Source organism: Cupressus sempervirens, chromosome 5 (assembly GCF_028749045.1).
Source record: "Cupressus sempervirens isolate cs-2001-9-10 chromosome 5, ASM2874904v1, whole genome shotgun sequence".
NCBI classification, from domain to species: domain Eukaryota; kingdom Viridiplantae; phylum Streptophyta; class Pinopsida; order Cupressales; family Cupressaceae; genus Cupressus; species Cupressus sempervirens.
Window position 1 is genome coordinate 1,023,300,319 of NC_143122.1, and position 24,002 is coordinate 1,023,324,320.

Sequence of the window (24,002 nt, forward strand, 5' to 3'; positions counted from 1 at the left end):
ATCATATTCCAGATATTATATTCGCAGGAGGACTAAATATAAAGGCAGAGATATGGGGGAAAGACAATCACTGAGCCCACCAAGATTTCCCAGAATTGATGATGATGAAACCAGAGAGTTTTACAGAATCATGACTACTAGACAGCAAGAAATAGCTCAGTCACTACAGGCTTTGAATACCATAATGGAAAGAGTTGTTCAGCCCAAGATTCAGGAACAAGGAAGAGGTACATCTGATCATGATAATAGAAGCGTGGCAGGCTCACAAGGTGCTCCAAGGCACAGATCATGGACAGCAAATAGGCCTACTCGTCCCACCTTCCTAAGGGAAGAAGCTCAAGAGATAGGAGAAGATGAATTGCCAGATGATTTCCAGGATGACCTCAGAGTTGCTACTGCAGAATGGCAGGCATTACCCCCGCATGTGTGTGAACTATTGAACTTTGATCGCTATCTAAACCAAAGGAGAGAACATATGAGGAGCAGCCGCCAAAATAGGAGGCCTAGAGGAGGGCATGATAGTGAGTTGCAGCGAGCTGTTAGCAAACTCACTTTACCAACTTTCGATGGTAGTGGTCAAATGACTGCGCAAGCTTGGGTTCATAAGTTGGATACATTCTTGGCATTGAGGCCTATGACAGAGATAGATGCCATCAGGTACGCTACCCTGCATCTGGAGGGTGCAGCTCATGATTGGTGGTCACATGGAATGTTTACTTTGCAACACAATCAGGTAACATCGTACCAGGACTTTGTGGATAGATTGGTTGAGCCTTTTGATAAGAAGGACCCAGAGATTTATTTTCGCGACCTTGCACAGTTGAGACAGTCTGGCAATTTGGAGGTTTATATTAGTGAATTTCAAAGGTTGTCAGTCATGGTATAGGATGTGTCTGAGAGAAGGTTAGTTATATTATTTACAGAAGGATTGTCTGAACCTCTCAAGGGATGGATTAAGGCATTTGACCCACCAACACTGCAGGAGGCTATGAGGAAAGCATGAAGTATGGAGCTTATAGCACCTTCTAGTAGGTTCACCTCTCGGAGTACTACCTCTTTCAGAGACAATAAGAAGTTTGATAAGAATAAAGGGAAGAGCATTGAAACCCAAGGAAAATCTAATACACCCCTAGATGCAGAAACATTAAGCGACTTACGCAGGAAAAAATTATGCTTCAATTGCAAAGGTCCATATGACAGGGATCATGATTGTCCTTTGAGACCTAAAGGAAAAGCCAATAGAGTTATGTGGCCATATTACGAAGGATCAGATTCCGACAGTACAACGCATGAGGATGATCACAGTAGTTCAGAGTCTGAGGAAGAAACAAGGAATTCAGAGCAAAAAGAGGACCCTGAATTGCATTTACAGCAGGGGCGTTTATCTAGCATTCAGCAGGAGGGATCTTTTAGATTACATGGTGTTTTAGCAGGACAGAAGGTGATCACATTGGTTGATACAGGAGCTACGCACAACTTCATCGATGCACGACTGGTTGAGCGCCGTGGTATTAAGACAGAAGAATTCTAAGGTCTCCGAGTACAAGTTGTTGATGGTTACACTCTTAAGTGTAACAGGATGGTTAGAGATATGCCTTTACGCCTAAATAATTATGAGTTCAAAATGGATTACCATGTGGTTAATATGGGTGACTTAGATATCGTTTTGGGTATTGCATGGCTACGTTTATTGGGCGAAGTTACTTTCCGACTCAAGGACATGGAGATTAAGTTTGAGGTTGATGGGAGGAAGCATGTGCTAAGAGCAATCAGAAATAGTGACATCCGAACCATTTCTCTCAGGCGAATGGAAAGATTGGTGAGGCATAATGATATTGAATGGGCAGCCATGTGTACTCTCATGCCTACACAGGAGGGACAACAAAAGACAGAATATCATCCCAACATACAGATATTGAGGGAAAGGTATAGTAAGGTATTCAGCGATATTCCACCGGGTACACCACCTGATAGAGGGATTGAGCACATCATCGAATTAGAAGAAGGTGCTAAACCAGTCATGATCACTCCATATAGGCATCCAAAGAGACTCAAAGATGAAATAGAGAAAACCATCAAGGAGCTTCTCGCGATGGGACACATCAGACCTAGTAAGTCTCCTTTTGCTTCTTCAGTAGTTTTGGTAAAAAAGAAAGATGGTTCTCTTCGGATGTGCATTGACTACAGAATGCTGAATAAGAAGACCATTAAGAATAGATATCCTATTCCTCGGATTGATGAATTAATAGATGAACTACATGGGGCATGCTACTTCAGTAAGATAGACTTAAGATCCGGGTACCATCAGATTAGAGTCAAAGAACAAGATATAGAAAAGACTGCCTTCAGATGTCATTGTGGACACTTTGAGTTTATAGTGATGCCATTCGGGTTGACTAATGCACCAGCTACGTTTCAGTCCACCATGAATAAGGTTTTCCATCATCAGCTGAGGAAGTTTGTATTAGTTTTCTTTGATGATATCTTGGTATATAGCCGAACATGGCATGAGCATATGGAGCATCTAGAGACAGTACTGAAGACCTTGCAAGCAGAATCCTTGTATGCAAAAGAGTCTAAATGTGATTTAGGCATGACCAAATTATTATACTTGGGACATATTATCAGTAAAGAAGGAGTACGGATGGACCCTGATAAGATTCGTGCTATTATGGAGTGGCCCACTCCTGAGAACCTGACATAGTTGAGAGGGTTCCTTGGTTTATGTGGCTTCTACCGCAGATTTGTTTGCGGATATTCGCGACATGCGGCTCCTATGACAGATTTGCTTAAAAAGGGAGCTTTCGTCTGGACAACAAAGGCACAGGCTTGTTTTGACAGATTTAAGGAGATCATGACTTCATGTCCGGTACTAGCATTGCCTGATTTCTCGAAGCCATTTGAACTCTAGTGTGATGCTTCAGGAGATGATATTGGGGCTGTTTTGATGCAGGACAAACACCCAATTGCATATGAAAGCAGAAAACTCCGTGGGCCAAAGAAAACATTCAGCATTTACGACAAGGAGATGTTAGCTATCATGCATGCATTAGCTAAGTTCAGGCAGTACTTAGTAGGTGGCAAGTTTTGCATAAAAACTGACCACAACAGTTTAAGACATTTCCTTGGGCAAAGGGATCTCAATGATAGGCAGCAGTAATGGGTCAATAAGTTACAGGCATATGACTTTGATATATCTTATGTTACGGGCACGCAGAATGTGGTAGCAGATGCCTTGTCACGCAGACCACATCTTAGTTCGATGATTGAGATCTCTGAGGACTGCAAGCATTTGATTATTGCAGAATATGCTAGAGACCCATGGGCATTTGGGATAGTAGATAGGACAATTGTTGGTACCAGGTATACACTTGTGGATGAGTTGATTGTTTACAAGAACAGGATATTTTTAGTCCCAGGATCGAAGGTGAAGCAGTCTATTATGCGAGCTCTTCATGATTCACCCATAGCTGGTCACCCCAGATACTTTAAAACATATAGACAAGTGCGAGAACGGTTTACATGGAAAGGACTCAAGAAGGATGTTTTGCAGTATGTTCGTGAGTGTTCTGTTTGTCAACAAAATAAACAGGAGCACACCTTTATAGCAGGACTTCTACAGCCACTTCCCATTCCGCGTCAGAAGTGGGAATGCATATCTATGGATTTCATTACAGGGTTGCCCAAGGCTCAGGGTTGTGATTGTATTTATGTGGTGGTAGATAGACTAACGAAATATGCTCATTTCTTTCCCATCACCACTACTTATACCGCAGTCCAGGTAGCCGAGGTATTCTTCAGAGAGGTTTTCAGGTTACATGGGATACCCCGCAGTGTTGTCAGTGACAGGGATAGCAGATTCTTGAGTCATTTTTGGCGAAAGTGTTCCGATTATGTGGCACTGAGCTCACACCCAGTACCAGTTATCATCCACAAACTGATGGACAGACAGAGATAGTAAACAAATGGGTGGAAGGCTACTTGAGGAATTACGTGGCTGATCAGCAGAAGGCTTGGGTAAGATGGATCTATTTGTGTGAATATTGTTATAACACCACTTTTCACATGTCTATTCAGATGACCCCTTTTCGAGCATTATATGGATATGATGCACCGAGTTTCATTGACTTGTTAATGGGTGATGTTCGGGTTCCACATGCCGGGGATTTGATTCAAGAAAGTAAAGACATTATTAACACTCTACGGGATAACATAGCTCGGGCACAGAATCAGTATAAGCAATATGCAGATCAAAAGAGGACGGAGAGGAGCTTTGAGGTGGGTGACATGGTTTACCTAATGCTTCAGCCATTTCGACAATCTACTCTCAAAAAGAGTGGGTCAGAGAAGCTTAAGCCTAGGTATTATGGGCCTTTCAGGATCACCAGGCGAATAGGGGAATTGGCTTATGAGCTTGAGCTTCCAGCAGATAGCAAAGTGTATAATGTGTTTCATGTATCACGCCTCAAAAAGGCGTTGGGACAGAATGTGACACCTTCTGCAGTATTACCTCCCTTGGATGATGAAGGGAAATTGATCTTAGTGCCGGAATTCATTTTAGAAAGCAGGGAAAAACAGCTCCGCAGAAGGGTAATCAGAGAATATTTGGTTAAATGGAGAGATCCACCAGTTGAAGATGCTACTTGGGAAAATGAAACAATTTTGCAACATCCAGCTTTGACATTGCTTGAGGGCAAGCAATTTCAGGAAGGGCGGACTGTCATGTCCCCTTTCTAGTGACATAACTTTAACAGGGAATTTGCCTATCATCGACTCTCGTAGGAAAATGATTTTGGAAAGAGAGTCATTTTATTTCCAGATGATTACATTTTTGTTCTCGGAGAATAATAGTTCAGCAAGTGGGACCTACTTGTTCTAATATTAAATTAAGGTTGTACTTTAACTTTATAAAGTTATTTATTTAATTTTATAAAGTTTAATAATAAAAGTACATTATAAAAGATAATTCCGGAAAACTTCCAGTAACTTCTCAACCAAGTGAATAAATAGAGGACATGAGGCACCCATTTGGACAAGCAGTTTTGTGGATTCGATTTCTATTTCAATGGGAGCAATTTGTAGCTATTGGTCTACAAATTTCCATTAGGTCTTTGGGAACGAAAACTCCCATGGATCTGCATAACTGAGGTGGTGAGATATCCTCCGAAGGGTTGCACATTGGAAGTGGTCTTCAACCATTTCATGTTGGGCTTATTGCATATTCAAATTGTTTGAAGGGTGGCGATTTCATGAAATTCTGAGGGATACTTGTATTACTCTCATCAAACAATCTGCAGGAGACAAATTCAAATTATCATTACACGTAGAGGGTACAGAACTGGAGGATTTGAAGGGAAGTGGGGAAGCAATTTTCGGGTTACCAATTCCTCATACCCGTCCCCAGATTTCATGCGAATTAATGCGATATCATCCTAATAATTGAGCGAATCAACTCAACCAAAGGAGGCCGCTGTATTCCGCGTTGGAAATTATAAATTAAAATCGCGCAAGTTATACAGCAAGGGCAAACTAGTTCTAATCATCGTCGGCACCAAATTCCAAGAGGAATGACGGCATAGATCGAGCAGACTGTGCAATTATCAGACCTGTTCTTCCATCCATCAGCAGTTATAAATAAGCTGAAGTCGTGGTTTCCTTGTTGCGCAACGGAAGTCTCTCTACAGTCTCCGCATACTATCGGGAGTAGCTGTGGACAAATAAGGCGCGAGGTGCTATTCCGACGTATATTCGAGATTGCCAGATTGAGCTACGACTCAGGTCCATTTAAATTCGGTTACTATTGAAATAACAATTGAATATTTCAGATGATGTTGTAGATCAGTATACTCAGTTTCCCCTAAAATTTGATAAAGTTGTTATCTTTAATTTCATGGGTTTATGTAAATCAATTTGAATGAATTATTAGAAACACTACACCATATCATTGAACAGATGCATGCTTAGTTTTGATAGAATTCATATTGCAAGGCAAAGTTTGCGAATTGTCACTATTCAGAATTGTTTCTTATTGACGCTATAGTAAGGGTTATTTTAGTGTCAGAGCTTGTTTGCTAATTGCTTGACGAAATGTCTAACCCTTGAAGTAGTAAGATTTTGGTATTGGAAGAAGATATAACCTGCAGGGGTTATTTTAGTCACTGAGGTTCAACATCACACACAAGGAGAGATGATGGCTCTAGAGTTATCCATGACCTATCTTAGGCATAGTCATAGGAGGACATAGGCTACTATGAGCCTTTATTTTGATATATGTTTTGAACTTTTGATTGAATGGATCAAACACTCCATGAATATTATAAACATTTGACACTAACACTATATCTCTATTATCCTATTTAGTTTAACTTTAAGTAGTTTCTTTCAAAAAATCGCATTTATACTTATGTGATCTATGAAAAGTTGTCGATGTGTGCAAAGTAGCTTCTATTTATCTCAATTATTGTGTATTTGATGTTAATTGGTTAAATGATACATGGAAAAAACTTAAAATCCTTTAAAAACTTTGAATTTCATTTTTTTTATTGCTGAGTCCAGCCGTTGAGTCCGAGTCTGAGTCCAAACCTAATTTGGGCCTAGTCGAGTCCGGGCCGAGTCCGAGGCTGGTAACACTGCTTTAAAGGTGGCTTCTTGTTCTGTTGTTATTCCTTTCTCAGTATTCATTTCACATGTAGTAAAGATGTCAGGTAACTCATCCACCTTCAATGTGTTTAGATTCTTCAATTTTTTATGGAGGAAACTTTCACATCAAATCTCAAGGGATGAGATCTTAATACCTTATGGTCTACGGCTTCATCTCAATCTTTTCTCCAAGTTGACAAATAGCATTTACGATTTCACTTAGGTAGACAAAATAGGTGACAACATTCTCTTCATGCTTCATCTTCAAACTTCAAATTTTCCCTTATGGTTTGAGCTTTTCCTTTTTTCACTTTATCTGCTCCTTTAGGAGTCCTTTGAAGCTTATCCAGCATCTCTTTTATCAATATGCAATGCATGAATTTGAAAAGTTTATTCACAAAACTAGTTAGAATTGCATTACTGCTTTAGCATTGTTCTCAACTACCCTCTTTCTAGTTTGGTCCCATCCACAACTAGTTGCCAGATGTCAAATCCATAACCTGCCAAATTAATTAATGCACATCCTTTCACTCCAAAATGCATAGTCGCTCCCATTGAAAATTGGTCCTTAGTTGAGAAGAAACCTTCTTGACTTGCCATGTGTGTTGCTTAAGATCTTTCCTTCAAGGAGTTGGGCTTTTTCAAAGAAACCAACTCTAATAACAATTGAAGAAACACACACATTTATATTGAGAGGGGTGAACCAATTTAAGGCCAACAGTTCATCAGAATAAAAACTTGAACAGCTATAATGAAATAATTGGAATCATGTGCACAAATAAGATTCAACAATTGAGACAGAAGATGTTCCACACAGTTTACATGAAAATCCTTGTGGTAGAAAACCATAGGAAAAAATTGTTTATATCTAGAACTTTGTACAATCTTCATAGTAACCAACCTGCAAGAAACACCAACCCCTCAACTGAACATGAGCTCAGAAAGAGACACCAATCCCTTTGAATGAGAGACACCAAAATCCCAATCTCTTAGAATTGAAGGTGCTAAAAATGGAATGATTTGCCTGTGAATTATTGGATTCACCATAAAAATCTGCTTAATCCTTCAACATAATCTGTGTTAAAACTTAAAACTCACTCTCAGCTCTACAAAATGATCTCCAACGAATGCTCATGACTGAAATATTCCCTCACACATATCTACATCATGATCTTCAATAATTATTCATAAATTTCCATATGTATGGTCCAAAATATGTCTTATTTTCCTCAAAAAAACTGCTCTTATTATGTGAAAGATCCACAAAGAATTATTGCTCCAACAACACTCAACAAACCTTCTTTCTATACCTTTCAAAAAATACCTTTTCACCCAATGGTCATGCCTCCTCAATAAGATCGGCTTGGCAAGATGAATAATAAACATTTCTTATAACTTTCTCGTGAAGTTGGCCAACACATTTCTAATTTCCTTAATTTATTAAAACATAATAATTCTTTTCCTTTGGCAGTAGCAAGATGATAGGAGCCCCAGTTTCTACTTCTTCCCTTTAACATCTAACAGCTATATTTCCTCCACACAATGTGAATCTCAACTATTTTAAGTTCTCATTCCAAGTTAATGGGTCAATTGGTGACATGATCATAGCCTTTTGATGAAGCATGTAATGTCTTAGTTTCTGAGCTACAAAGACCACAGTGAGGCATGCTCTCTCAATAAGTGAATAGTGTGCCTGCCATAGCCAAACAACCATATTGAATGGTCACCTTGAGTGCCCTAACCCCAACTCATTAGCCAAACAATAACCCACTAAATAGGCTAATGGTCACCATGATGATTGTGCTTAAGAAGGGGACTTTACAATCAACTTAATAGAGAATGTAAAGACACATTTTTAAATCTAAGTCAATAAAATCAAATTGTCGTGATGCCTTTCTATAGTGAATTGACATTTAGTATATATTATTGGTGATGCCTCTAGATGGTCAAGGTAGCATGTAAGAATATTAGATGTTTGATTCATGAAAAACTGCAATTGGTATTGATTTGTCGTAAAGAAAATTATACTAAGTGAATTCATGATTCTATTTAAAACATCAAGAGTGGGGAGAACAAACATTTGAGATCGAAAATCAATACTAATTAACATGAAAACACCACCACACGATAGAGATATATAATAATCGAAATAGCAAAAGATTATGTAAAGAAACATAAATGATATTTGAAAATATATGATCATTAATCTCTCTAAGTCCTGAACTACCCACAAATTAAAAATAACAATAAATCGCTTTACCTTGTACCATCGGGATGTGTAATAACGATGTCCATATCTGAACAAAATGCTTTTCCACGTCGATATGAACCTCCACATACAACTAGAACCTACAAATGGATAAAAGTAATAATCATTATACATTTTACATAAACACCAGTCATGTAGAATAAGATCTATGTTTTCAAAAAATTAAAACAGACCAAAAAGTCAAAGTACCAAGAACTTATTACTTCATGAGAGAATAATTACATACTTTTAAGGACAATTATGTTAATTTACTTACAAATTTTAATTAACATGTTCTCCATACATGCTTTGAAAAGATTTATTTTCCTCAAAATGGGGAATCATGCTTTGATTTGGAGAGAAGGGCAGTTAAGTTGCTTTTGAAAGGAAAAAGAAGTCAGTTGTAACAAGTTGGAATGCATTTAAAAAGCTATTAACAGGGGATTCTTATCAAATTGTACGCAAAACAGATCAAAATATTTAGCAATACTTTAGATTTGATCATGCTTAAAGTGTCCAGAAGTATTCTAATTTACAATGTTCAGCAGGTTCAGCAGATAATATACGTTGATGAGACTTGACTTCAAAGATGAAATAACTTGGCCAGATGCATGAGTGTTCTCAATTGCTCCATAAGAAGGTCATCACTTGCAAAAGAAAAGATGTTGATGAAGAATGTGTATTCATAGTCTTTATCGAGCATGAACTAAGCAAGGTGAGGAGTGATGGAGCCCTAAACTGTTGCAAAATAAAATTGGAAACATAATGAAGTTGATATCATGAATGTAAAGAAGAAGATAAACACAAGAAGCTCCAAGAGGTGATAAGAGACTTTTGGAAATCAAGTTGTAGTATTGACTTAAGTTTATGTGTAGTAATAAGGAATTAGTGTGTTCTTGCTCAATATGTTCAATATGCAGGAATAAATATAACATGAGCAATATAGTTCAGCACATACACCAATATATATACAAACTATTCCAGCATCAGATTTCACAGTGAGAGACATATATAGCAGTAATATATAGCAGCAGCAGATAATCAGAAGCATATTGTGCTTTTGGCTTTTGAGATCTACCACTTTCATTGATAGTGTCAAATGGCTGATAGCATCTATGAACAACAGAGTCAACAAAGAGTAATGAAGATCTGATGTTCCTGTTTTAAGTGGTGCTACTGGTCTGATATAACATTTATGAAATGGCAGATCAGTTGTTTTAAAGGCCCGATCAGCAATGAAACCACTGGCATTTCTGCAACCATTGTGGAAGCTTCATTTGATTAACTCCACTCATCTGTTCAGCATGTCTTAATTGATTACAGAAGGCAAACTAAGAACGGTTTTTTCAAAGTTATAAGTTGGAAGATATACCAAACAGTGATGTGATTAGAGTTTGAGAAAAGTAAAAGTATTAAGAGGCAGTGGAACAAGAACTTTTAACAACCATATCACCAGCAATTGTTAATATAGAGAGAATCAACAGAATAAAAACCCCTTCAGGAAAGATGACTGTCTCGTCTCCATGGCTCACCCATACAACCTGCTCCTCTGCCATACACTCCTCAGACAAACTGCGCCCCTTCTGAATGTGTATCTCCATTCTCCCATGCTCCTGACTCTCTGCGGGCTTTACTGGACCCCAATCATCCGAACCATCAAATGGAAACCATAGCAAATACCCAGTACAAAAACGTCATTATGCAAGACATTCCCAAAATCCCTGAGGCAGAATGGGCGTGCCCTCCTGATAAATGCTGTGAGGGCTACCTGGAAAAATTATTATCATCAAAGGCTTTGCTTCTGCGACTGCAGAATGAGGAGAAATACCTGATATACAAACAGAACATATAGACATCTGCCGAGTGCACCTATGGAAATAATAATCGATGAGATGGATTTTATTGTTGATATAGAATATATAAAGAGTATGGCTATCATAAAAACTTATAAGTCAAAAAAGTGTAATTAAAAAAGTTCAATAAGCATAAGCCAAAAACAAAGATAATATTTACTTAAATTGGTGCAATTATTTTTAAAGATGACATGACTTTTGGGATTGAAAAATCACCCTCCTTTTATTACGAAGTATAAATAAGGAATGAGAGGGCAGTTAAAATAACAAGACACATATTCAACAAAAGCATTTGAAGAAGAAATATCCATATATCTGTTTGAAAGGAGCGATAAGGAGTAAGAAAGATGACTTTGTAATATAAATTTATTTATTATATTTTAATGATAAATAAAAGCCTTTTTTGCTTTTTGTTTATTTAAAAGGCATGGACATTTGAACTGCAGTTGATTCATCCTTTATAATCATTTTTAAAATTCTGTAAACAATTTAAATATCAAATGAGTGGACAGGGTCATTTATGGCATTATAAACTCAATCATCATAGATATAGTGAAATATTGAATTGTTTCTGTATCTATGTCCAGTTTGTCTCCCTACCTTAGTAGTTAAGGTACAATCTACACTAGTTTAGAATTGTGTATATATACTTGATCCGTCGCATCTTGATTATTAAATTGTTTATAGTTTAAGTGCATAGAACTTTATAAAGTTGTAAGTGATAATCTTCATTGTAGTTGACTTTGTTGCCCGGATAAGCAAAGGTACTAGTCTTTTTATTATTTAAGTCAGAAATCAATATCTTCTTTCATGCAAACATCTAATCAATTATTGATAAACATTATACAAAATATTTAATCAATTCAAACATTCAGCATTCAACCATTTTAAGCACTCAACATTCTATATCATTTTGATCAAGTTTTTCGACCTTGCCAACCAGAGAACTCGTAAAGCTTAAACTCGCTCTATAAAGACTTTGAACTAGGTGATAAGGTTCAAGGTGAAGGTCTACACCACCTAGGTGTAGCAAAGCCTAAAGTCCAGGGCAATTGAAGTCATTCCCATTCATTGGCAAAAATTGATTGTGGATTCCTATTGGACAATTGGCAAGCTCTTGGATTTCTAATCTGTGGTTTTGGGAGCCAACAAGGAGAATCCTTTATAAAAACAAAATCAGCTATGGAAAGAATGTAGCTAGTCATCCAAATCCTATGCAAAGGATAAAGGTAAGAAAAATATAGTGTTTCAGCAAGTTTTTTACGACAAAGGAACTTGAGAATGCAATTTTCGGGGATGGAAAAAACATTTTTTATTTTTGAATGAACTGGAGGATGGTGAGAGACCTGTAATGTCCCCTTTTTGGTCTTGTGTTTTTTACAAATTTAATAAATATCAAACATCCTAGATATCCCTTTTTTGTGTCAATACTTTGTGTATATAACTTTCATTTTCAAAGTTGTCCTTTCATAAATAATATTATCCTGTTAATAGTTATATTATATTTTTATTTATTTTGATGTAATATTACTTAGATTATACAATTCATTAACAAATCTATTTATTTATCATTTATTTTTATTTATTCTTTTATTATATTTCACATTATGATACTATTAAATGTATGATCATATATAACATTTATATGATAATTGTATCAAATTTATGATTATATATAATATTTGTATTACTATTACTTTGCATTTTGTCATTATCATATATTATTATCAACTCATAATATTAGTATTATTATCATTTATACTTATTGTTTATTAGATATTCCTTTAAAGAGGAGAATATTGTAAATTGGGTTCTAAAAGGGGAAATGACAGCCCTCCCCTCCCAAAATTTGTTTGTCCTCAACAAAAGACAATTTATACAAATATTTCTATGTAATGTTAACATATGAAATAGAAATACTAAGTATAAACTTGGATGCAAGAAGATGCAAAGCATACACAAAGTAGACACATGAATGCATGAAGACACGATGCAAACATGAGTGCTTATAAACACAAAGCATACATGATATATACACATATTATTTGATTGGACCCTACATTTTATAATTTGCAATGAGCTAGGGTTAGGAAAATGATTTATAAAATTTAATTTCTTCAATAAGCTCTAGATTATAAATCCTACAACCACAAGTGATCATGCATGTATAAGTTTGAAAGAGAAGGCGAGTCATGATAAATTAGTCGAAGCTAATTCTACACTATGCCCTAGAGTAGAACAATGGCCTCCTTGGCCTCAATGGTACGTATTAAGAAAACAAGCCAATTATGTAAAGATTTGTTTGAGTGCAGTAGAATATGTTTATATGAGTAAGAAAACCTATTCTTATATTCATTCACTGTAATAGAGTTCTCATCACCTAGGATTATTAAGTTTCACCAATCCCTATTATTATCACCTTTGAATTCTAAGAAAGACACTCAGAAGCAATCGGGTTGCTTAAACAACAATCCTCAATGGGTATTCCCTCAAAGTTTACAAATCCATGTCTGCATTTCAAAAGCTCATAGATCATTGATCCCTGCCCTATTTTGGGAACAACCGATTGGTTGGAACTGATCCGAGTCACTCCCTCAATATACCTTTGCTCTTTCTTCTCAGATTTAATAGCAATTGCAATGTCATGTTTTTAGGGTTGGTCATGATTGATACTTATTTAGCCAATCATAATGTATACAAGTCTAAGGAATATCACCATAATAATAATTTCAATTATTCAATGATATTGTTTTACAGACGGAGGGTACAAATGCTATCCAAGTTTCCTAGACATTAACTATTGGCTCCCTCAAAGTTTACAAGTCCAAGTCCCTTTCACAAAGATTTATGGAACATTGACCCCTACTTATTATTGGGAATAAGACTCATTAACTTAGTTTTATACAAACCCCTCCTAGGAAACACTATACTCTTCCTCCCATAAGTCAAACAATGTTGAAAATTACTTTTGGGTTTAAGGAGGCTTTAGGTGTAATCAAGTTGCTTAGACATTGATCCTCAATAAGTGTTCACTCAAAGTTTACAAAGCCAAACCCTTAAGCCTTTCTTTGTACAATGCCTCAGGGCACTCGAGGTCGCTTATCCCCACCCTATTTTGAGAATATCCAATTGGTTTGAATTTACTCAAATCTCCCCTTGATTGCATCCTAGACTCCCTTTATTAAATACAAGGTAATAATGATATTGGAAATAAATGGCTATTCATAATAATGATAATAATATTAGAAATTACATTAATAGATAATGTTGATTCTATTCTTCAATTAATAACATAAGGGTTTTATCCTTAATATTTGATGATTATATTAATATGTGATGTTATTATTAATTATATTCTCAATGTGTTATAGGCATCAATATATATGTAGGGTTATAACCTTTGCCACATACCTTACTATTAGACTCAAATGGCCGAATTTGGCTGACATAACGATGTACTAATGAATATCTTAACACCCTCGAACTTTGCACTATAGACTTCATTGTTTCTGTCGGTTATTGTATGTTTTCATCTCCTTTAATACTCCATTCGGCGAAAATAATTATTGTTATCCTCTTCCTTTTGAAAGATGACCCTTATCTTCAATCACAACCCCATTTCCTCCTACTCCCTTCATTCTATTCATAATTCTTTCTCCCATTTGATGCTAATGTGTTTTCTTTTTTAATTTTTTGTCCACTATTAAAACAAGTCATATCTCTTATATTGAATTTATATCATCAAGTTGTGCCACTAACATTGGACCCTCACAACTTTAGGAAAAGACAACATTCTTGATTTGTTAATTATATATTAACTATCAAGGTCTTCTTTTGTGATTTAATCACTAATCTCTATCCCTTTTTAGCAAATCATTGTTAGTTTATCTTTATTAATCATTGATATTTCTCTAACAACATTGTATATTATTATCATCATAAAATGGTGTCTGATCAAGCTTTCCTAGAAAATATAGTATGTACACTTCCCAGTTCATTCATCTCAGGACACGATATACTTCTTAGACATGCCTTTGTTCAAATATAGTTCCTTCTTTTCTGAACTCAATTCTCTTTGTTCTATAGGTATGGATGAGTTTTAGCAGCCAATGAAAATGTCGAAATTTGAAATCTCCCCACACGATTAACTTGAGCGTCGATCTAGCAACATAATCTCCTCATCATATACTAAGCATTAGTGTTGCTAGGTGTCGAATGGACGTGAACCTCTCTTCCTTCATGTTTATCACTATTCTCTGTATATTGATCCATATGCATATGAATGTTTGATGGCTAATTGATAACTAATGAATGATGCCCTCTATAAGCTTTCCTAATTGAGGGTCCTGTTGATTTATTTTGAGTTTGCAAATGCTCAAACGATTTTTCCCTTTGACTAGGTTGCTGAATATAAAGGTGTCTCTCCTGAACATCCAAGAAAACTAAATACAAACTCAGAGCGATTGGCAGTAAACTCATTGTTGCATCACCTCACACAATGTGCAGTCAAATTAAACCAACACACACATTTTCTTATTGACATGGCTTGCTTGTAGTTGTAAACTCCGCAAGTCGATCCCTCTATAATGGATGCCTTCTCTTTGAACTCCGCCATTCTTTCAAAACAATAGGTGTACACTGGGATACAATTCTGTGTTGAAATGTCCGGAAGCTTTTATCTATACAAAAACTCTTCTTTTGCAGCCATTTGGACTCTTGAATTGCGTCTTGATTAACTCTCAATCAATTGCTTGCAATTATTTATTTTGTTGGTACAAAAAAATTAGAATTGCAGTATGTATATATAGATAAGGAGGCCATATAAATGTACACGCCATATGAGGCCAATTATGAGACCAAAAAATGTCAAGCTATTCTGCAATTTCTAATCTCCGACAAATAAGCTTATGAAGTTTTAGGCGGGATGGTAGGATCATAGCTCTGATACCAAATGTAATGTTCCCTTTTTGGTTTTATGTTTTATGCAAATTTAATAAATATCACACTTCCTAGATATATCTATTTTTTGTGTTAAGACTCCATATATATAATTTCTATTCATTAAGTTATATCCTTTCATAAATAAAATTTATATTATATTAATAATACATAATATATTTCTTATTTTTTTTAATGTAATATTATTTTGATTATGTAATTAATTAACAATTCTATTTATTTGTCATTTATTTATTTAATTTTTATATTATATTTTGTTAATGTTGTGGCTTCAGTCAGATTGTATTGATCTAGATGGCTATTAGTCAAGGTTGCACGGGTACGTGGGTACGGGATCGGGTACGGGTACGGGAACGGGTATGGGTACGCATATTTTTCAAAATAGGGGACGGGGGTACGTGTGTATGCCTATTTTTTCTATATAATTAATATTTTATGGAAAATATAAAAATCAAAATATATGTCATGAGTCATGACATTGAGCATTCAAAACAAGAAATTTGAAATATATATATATATATATGCTATTGCTGAATGTTTAATGTTTAAAGTATTTTTCATAATAGGGGATGGAGGTACTTGGGTATGTCAAACTTATTTTAAAATTATACCTTTATATTTATAAAACATCTGAAATTATGAGTCATGACAATGGTTTTTCAAAACAAGAACAGTGATAAAGTTTGCAAATGTAATGTATTGTTTTCAGTTTCAGATTTGCTATATGTTTGAAATAATAATACATGATAAATGCTTAGATGCATAACAAAGAAGGCAGACTTTAAACATGAACAAGAGGATCCTAAATCATATAACAATGACATATTGCAAATGATAAACTTATGACTTGAACAGTGATAAAGTTTATTGTTAATGAGTATTAAAGTTTCAAACTGATTTGGTATTGAATTACGTTTGATAAACAACAAGCTAATACAAAAATAAAAAACCAAAAAGAAAATCAGAATCTTAATCAAGGTCCTTAGCTATGATGCTCTCCACTGAGTACCCGGTACGTGGGATACGTGTACCCGGTACTGGGGTACGTGGGTACTCGGTGGGTACGAGTACCAGGGGTGTGGGTACGAGTACCCATGCAACCTTGCTATTAGTTAAACATCATTGCATTTGATTAATAATCAATTTGAAAACCAACAAATATATACATACATACATATATGTGTGTGTGTGTGTGTGTGTGTGTAGAGAGAGAGAGAGAGAGAGAGAGAGAGAGAGAGAGATGTTGTATTGTTATGTTGTCTAAATGATGCAATTACAAATATTGATCAACATTCAGATTCAAACAAAATAATCCTTATGTAGATCGCTAGAGTTAAACAGCGACCACAATAATATAGATCACATTACATGCATAGTGACTCCATTATGAGATTGCATATAATTCATAAGGAACTAACACAGCGATCTGTTTATGAAACAGTACAAAGGAAGGGTTTGTTAAGATGTGATTTATGGACCAGATAGGTCCCTACATGGGACATGCCTCTCCATCGTATTCCACTATATAAATAACAAGAGAGATCGCTACCTGAGGAAGACACAGAAATAAAAGGGCTGTGCTATTACTGGGCAGTGATATTCTCCATACATTGAAAAATATTAATTACCGTGAGAACATTTGAAAAAGATTACTTTGATTATCGTAGCACTTGTAGCGATCCTACCTTAAAATGGTACCAAGCAGGTGACAATCTTGAAGAAGTAATTTTACAGGCAAATCCAAATGTATCTAAGGTGCTCGCTGAGATGGTGAAACAATTTTACAGAGTGCTGAGTTGCTAAGAAATTAAATTTTTACACACAGAAAATTCCAGACAGCTGTAATAGAAGGCTTTGTTTGAATAAAATCTAGTGAAAATGCTTTGGAGAGCCTTGTGATATTTGTTGCTGCAATAGATGGGGTTGGGTTTGGCTTAAGTGACCAGCATTGATTTCCTATGTGTGGAGTCCCTGATTCTTAACTGCAATCAAAGGGATAACTTTTGCAGAGATATGTAACTTGTCATGCAGGTAATGTGATGGTCAATAAATTCTAGAATAACCATGTGGTTTGTAAGACCACTGCAGACTGCGACAAAACTATGTCGGCATTAGGATATTTTTGAGATTTCTGATATCAGGCAATGATGGGGCTGGACGCTTCGGGGTCTACTTGGTTCACAATCTCTGATTGAGTAGAAAGCTGATGAGCACTGGGAAATGGAGAAGGTCCAAGTGATCATAAAGATAGACCTGATTAAAGGGAAACTCAAGCACTTGATTGGGAGATAAGTGCCTCACAATATGCACAAATTCTTTATTATAAAAAGCAATAATATTACAACTGTTGACGAAAGAAATGTTAAAGACAAGGATTGCAAGGCATGACTTCCACGAAATAATGTAAGGATCCCAACTGCACAGCAAACAAATCCGTGAATCCAAAGTCATCAAGAATTAATAAATTTGAAAGTAAAGGTTGTCCACTGGACCTGCAGGCAACATAAGAGATTTGAAACATTAATATGTTTAGTGCAATTTGTAAAGAAAGTAAACAAATAGAATAATGGCAGCGATGATGATATATGCGTTTGACTGAAGTTTTTAGCAGTGATATGCATCATAGGCAAAATAAGATGGACGACTTTACTGTTTACATGAGATTCATGGAAAATATTATCTCCAGTATGGATAAGAAAAAGCAAGATTTTAAAGCAGCGACAGCATTTGAAGAAATGGTGAATTGAATTATGCCTTAAAAGTATTAGGAGGTTAGAAGGTTGATACTTATATTGGGGCTTAAAAAAGGAACCACATTATCATGAGCATTTGGCATTACCAAGCCTAAGGATGAATCCATAGTTTATTATATTCACTCATGTTATTATGGAATCAGAGAAGTGCATTTGTGTACAAGAAACTACTCCTATTACAATGTTGTGATCATAATTGTAACATGGTGTAAATGACCATGTCCCAGATGATGAGAGTCGCTTAGAACAAGATACTCTCTTGATTAGGGCCACGTATGCCTCTTTGACAGAGGGAATCTAACAGCTCATGAGAGGTAACCTTGAACAAGAAAATCATTAGATTGATATCAAATTCAGACAGAGTATGACATTTCATTAGAAGAAACCTTAAACGAGAAGGTCAGCAGGCTGATATAAGGTCCTAAGCTTTGTTGTTGGATCTGTTCTTGATAATGTAATGGATACAATGATTGGTCATGTGGACATGGCTGATTTTCTGTAGAGAGTTGAAAATCTTGTTGGCCATGAGATGAAGCGCATCAAAAGAAGTAACATTCGCTTGGTGTTTGCATTGCTTATGACAGGCATGGAACCTAATTTTGTTCTTGGATGTGCACAGCGCTTTAGTCCAAAATCAAAGACTATCAAGGACACTGCTAACAAGGTTGTCATTAGCCTTGACCCAAAGGTCATTGAGCAGATCTTTAAAGTACCACATAAAGCAAAATGTGTAGATCTAACCAAGGAATCATCTCTGGCATGTTGGAAAGAAAAGTGATTATCAAAAATATGTCAACCAATACTGGTTAGACAATAAAAATAACAACTTCTCAAGATGGCCAAAGATCATTCATCAGTCTAAGTTCAAACAAGAGTCCAAGGATCTCATCATCCTTCTCAACAGAGTTTGCGGTCTCAAAGATTCTACTGATTTCGAGCCATGGTTGTACAAGTTCATCTTTCAAATCATGGAAAACAGAGAACACATCTTTTGAGGACAGTTGATTAGCACTGCACTTTGCCAACAGTTACTCAATGTGGGAACTTCAACACCCTTCTACATGAACTCCTATCTTGTCTATATTGTTCCTGCCATAGGATCTTTCTCTGGTCTCTCAACTAAGGGAGATCATCTTCAAATTCTTGTTTGGGATTACTATGACCAAATCACTCTAGCAAATAGTAAATTTCATTATAGAAAAGTCCAATATGCCTTCTTTGGGTATTTCCGATGCTTGTTCGATAGAGAGTTATCCGTCAAGAGGGTATCTAACGGAGCGTGGGAAAAGGTGAATAAATACGGCTGTATTTTCATTCATTTTTCAACTTTTACATACTTTAGAGTTGGGTATTTCAAAGACGAACTGTATGCCTTACCTAGGTATGCTACAAATCAAATCATCTTGATGCAGCTAGCTAGACAGCTCATGGACGTGCAAAGTGATTAGCATGCTATGCATAGGCCTAGTTTCGGTATTACTTCAGCGAAAACAATTGGCAACTATTCAATCAAAAGCAGAGTTGCAGTTAATCACCTTGAAGAAGTTCAGAGCCAGATTCGAGTTTGATTACTAATAAATGAATTCTCAAATGAAAAAAGCTTGCATGCATGTTCATTGCATCGAGGACATCAAAATTGATGTGAGAACAGAGCTTGACATAATGAAGATGGACTACTGCAGATTATCCCTGTGGCAAATAATCAATCTCAACATAATGGAGATCCCTTCAGATTTCCATGTTGAAGATGACAGTAACATCCTTGATTCAGAGTTTCATCAAGCCAGCTTTAATAAGAAGTCCCCTTTTCCTATTCAATGGAAACAGATGGTACATCTATCATGAATAGATTTCAATCCATCTTGGTAAACAGTAACAATGGCTAAAAAATAAACCCCTTAAAAGATTTAATCCTAAGATGGGTTTGGATTGTGAAAACTTTGGCCCTCCTGGCAAGAAGTCACAGATAGAGATTACAGGGAAAGACAGTGCCTCACCTTCTGATGCTAAGGGTTCCCTCAAATTCAAATTGAAGGGTGGAAAAGGTTCTAGGTCATCTCAAATCTCTGAACCAGTTCAAGAATCAAAGGAAGAATCAGAAGAGGAATTGGAGATAGAATCAGATAAAGAAGATATGGATGAAGAAGGGGAAGTCGTGATCATATCTCCTTCAAGGCCTGCACCAACTCGTGCACCATCCATACATAAAGCACCTCTTCTAGATGAGGTAGATGACGATGTAGATTCATTCTCCACTGTTTTCACTCCTATTCCACTCTCGGAAGTCAATACAATGACCCTTCCTATTTCTTCTGTTGCTCCTCTCATTCCCACAAATGAACAATATGTGCATTTGGAAAATGTGTTTGAGGATTTTCCAACTCTTACAAGAGGTCAAGTTTCCCAACTTGATACATCTTTGATGAGTTTTGAGTTTTTCATAACAAAGTCCTCTCAACATGTTCCTATGCCTTCAACTGTAAAGACTGACTCTTGCTCAGTCATGACAGAAATACAATCTGGATCAATGTCAATGGCCTCCACTGTACCTGCTTCTACAGATGAAGGTTTCAGTTTGTCTGCGTGGTTGAGCAGAATAACAACTAAGAGAAGAAAAGTGGTTGTACTGCGAGATAATCTTCCTATTAAGAAGACCAAATCCAAATCTTTGAAAGATAAGATTGTTTCAAGGATTTCGGTTGATTCAGATAAAACCAAATTTGTTGATGAGCCTTGGTGGACAAACCTACAAAAGAACTTACTCATTCTGATTATAAGTTTGTTAAGGTTGAAATTGGTAAACAATCACATCTAAGTTGTTTACAGGATGCTCAAGATGCATTAGCTGATGTATCAAAAAGCAATCATAAGCTGTGGGAGAAAAAAAATCAACTGAAATAGGAGGTTTCTCGAATGAACGATGTCATTTGGCAACAATCTTCTCAGAGTGTTGTTGTTATGTCTTAGACATCCAAGGAGAGAAAGTTGATTGAAGTCGCCAAGTCTTGGTTAGGAGAAATCGTCTCTAAAGGAGTTTGAGCTATCACGGAGACATTTGCAATTTTCAGGCACGTGAAAGAGATAAATGAAATAGAGCAAAACTTGATCTCTTCTTTGACTTGAGAAGCAAATGATTTAAAAGAAATCCTCGATGATTGTGATGAAATGGCAAGATTTGACCTAGATGCCTTGGTCTCATGTGACATTCTTCTGTCATGTGAAATGTTCCTCAGATTTCAAGGACCTATTGGCTACAAAGAGGAAACATTGAGGAAGTTGATTACAAAGTTACAGGCAGCCCTTGGAGATGGTCAAGCAGTTGAAACAAGTGTTAATTGTGATTTTGAACAAATGAGATGCCAGGTTTTTGCTGAATCCGGTAATCTCATTCCAGTTGAAAGGGTAAGCTCGGAATATACAATCAGGATCAATGCTGATGTAGATTCTGAAGACTTTGGTTCACACACAATGAACAAGTTTGTCTTGTATAAGTCCTTGACAAAACACCAGTTAGATTCTATGGACTTGTATAAGTCCTTGAAATGGTCCTCAGATATCAAGGACTTATTGACTACAAAGAGGAAACATTGAGGAAGCTGATTACAAAGTTGCAGGCAACCCAACCCTTGGAGATGGTCAGGCAATTGAAACAAGTGTTACTTGTGATTTGGAACAAATGGGATGCCAGGTTATTGATGAACCCGGTAATCTCATTCCAGTTGCAAGGGTAAGCTCGGAATATACAATTAGGATAAATGCTGATGTAGATTATGAAGACTTTGGTTGCATTGATGTAGATTCTGAAGACTTTGGTTCACACACAATGAACAAGTTTGTCTTGTATAAGTCCTCGACAAAACACTTGTTAGATTCTATGGCAACAAATTCCAAAGTTGTACAATCAGCATATGCAGATGCAGTGAGGATCAAAGCCATATCAAAGACCATGGAAATTGTTGAGCTTCCCTCAATGCGTGATCATCGTCAAATTCAAGGCACTAAGAAACAATCTTTAAGATTCTTGTTTTTGTTTTTGTTTTTGTTTGTAGGTCTAAGAGAATGCATTACATAAAAAGATGTAATTACATGTAATCCGAGTTACATGTGCATGTAAAAGATGTAATGCGAGTTGTCTATGTAGTTGCATGTAACCATATATTTTCTTTTTTAGTTACACTAGGTCAAAATTGGTTGAGTTGCTCCCACTTTTTCCTCCAACTTTTTCTCAACTCCTATGCCTATATAAAAGAGTGCCCTCTTATTGTAAAAATCATCATCTTCATGCAAGAGAGCTCTGGAGAAATTGTGCCAACAAAACTTTGTTTGTGTAAGCATTATTCTGAGAGAAAGTGAATACAAAGGAGCATTTGAGACATAACTTTGATTAAGTGAGATTGTTAGTTGTGTGAGTTATAAGCTTTGTTATAATTCATCTAAGTTATCTTTGATTCATTGTATCTTGTGTTTTGGGTAATTGTATATTGTGAATTGAATATAAAAGAGTTAAGAAGCAATTGGAGCCAAAGCTTTGACCAAGAGCAATTGTGGAAGAAGCAATTGGAGCCAAAGCTTTGACCAAGAGCAATTGTGGAAGTGTATAGTTAGAAGCTTTGTTTGTAGTTTATACTTCTTTCATAATTCACAAAATAGTTAAGTTATTCTTACTTTTAGGAGTCTTTGAGCCCAATTGTAAAGTTTTTCCATATAGAAGTACGACTGAACTTAGATCCAAACTGGTACATTTTCAGCTAGCCTTAGAGTTAGTAAAGGTTAATCAATATCACTGTTTCTAGCTCTTGATAGAAGCATAGTTAGAGATTCACCCTGCCCATTACTCGCTCCATGAGAAAGTGGATTCTTTCTTGAAAGATAAGAAGAAAGGATATTGGTAACACCCATTTTATAAAATCTCTCGACTTCATGCTTACCTCAAGTTGATCCAAGGAACGGTGAGGGGAGCCTTCCATTTAAGGTAGGAGAGACTTTGTCTCACACGCTGTGGCTAGTCATCCTATTTTGCAACTGGATTTTTACCCAAAACTATCTGTTACAAAAAGTCCACCCAACAATATGGAGAAGGGAGACACGGAGGAGGACATTCTAGCGATTACTAGGGCATAAGCGAAAAAGGAAGGACTTCTCGAGGAAAAGGCCGAGACTGAAAAATAATTACAAGGCTGAAGGGACCCAAGAGATACCTCTAGCATTTCCACTCAAGCCATAGCAAAGCAAAACATTTTGAGGCAAATGTTGCAGTTAGAAGTACCTATGAAGGTCAAGGATCTCGTGGAAACAATGCCACATTTGAAAGCAGCCCTGTTCAATGGCCCTATGGTTCCAACAAGTACAATGGAACAAATAGACTTTCCTAGTTGCTCCACGGCAAACCCAATGATGTTGGCTATAAATAGTAGGCGAAATCTTGCAGTAGTGGAAATGGGTATCCTCAACACCATCCTTACCAACACGATTGTGGATGGTGGGTTAAGCGTGAATGTTCTACCCGAGGACACTTGGAAGAGTCTAGGAAAGCCGACGTTGTTGTCGTCA

The 24,002-nt window shown here is 36.3% G+C and overlaps 1 protein-coding gene across 1 annotated transcript in view; it reads right to left on the bottom strand.

The window, feature by feature from the left end:
* The window catches only part of POL{LAMBDA} (DNA polymerase lambda (POLL)), a 238,720-nt gene that overhangs the window by 107,089 nt on the left and 107,629 nt on the right, over positions 1-24,002 (bottom strand). Inside the window, exon 9 of the mRNA XM_089833317.1 lies at positions 8,900-8,988. Coding sequence (XP_089689443.1) covers positions 8,900-8,988 — 89 coding nt within the window. The remainder of the gene's footprint in view (positions 1-8,899; positions 8,989-24,002) is intronic.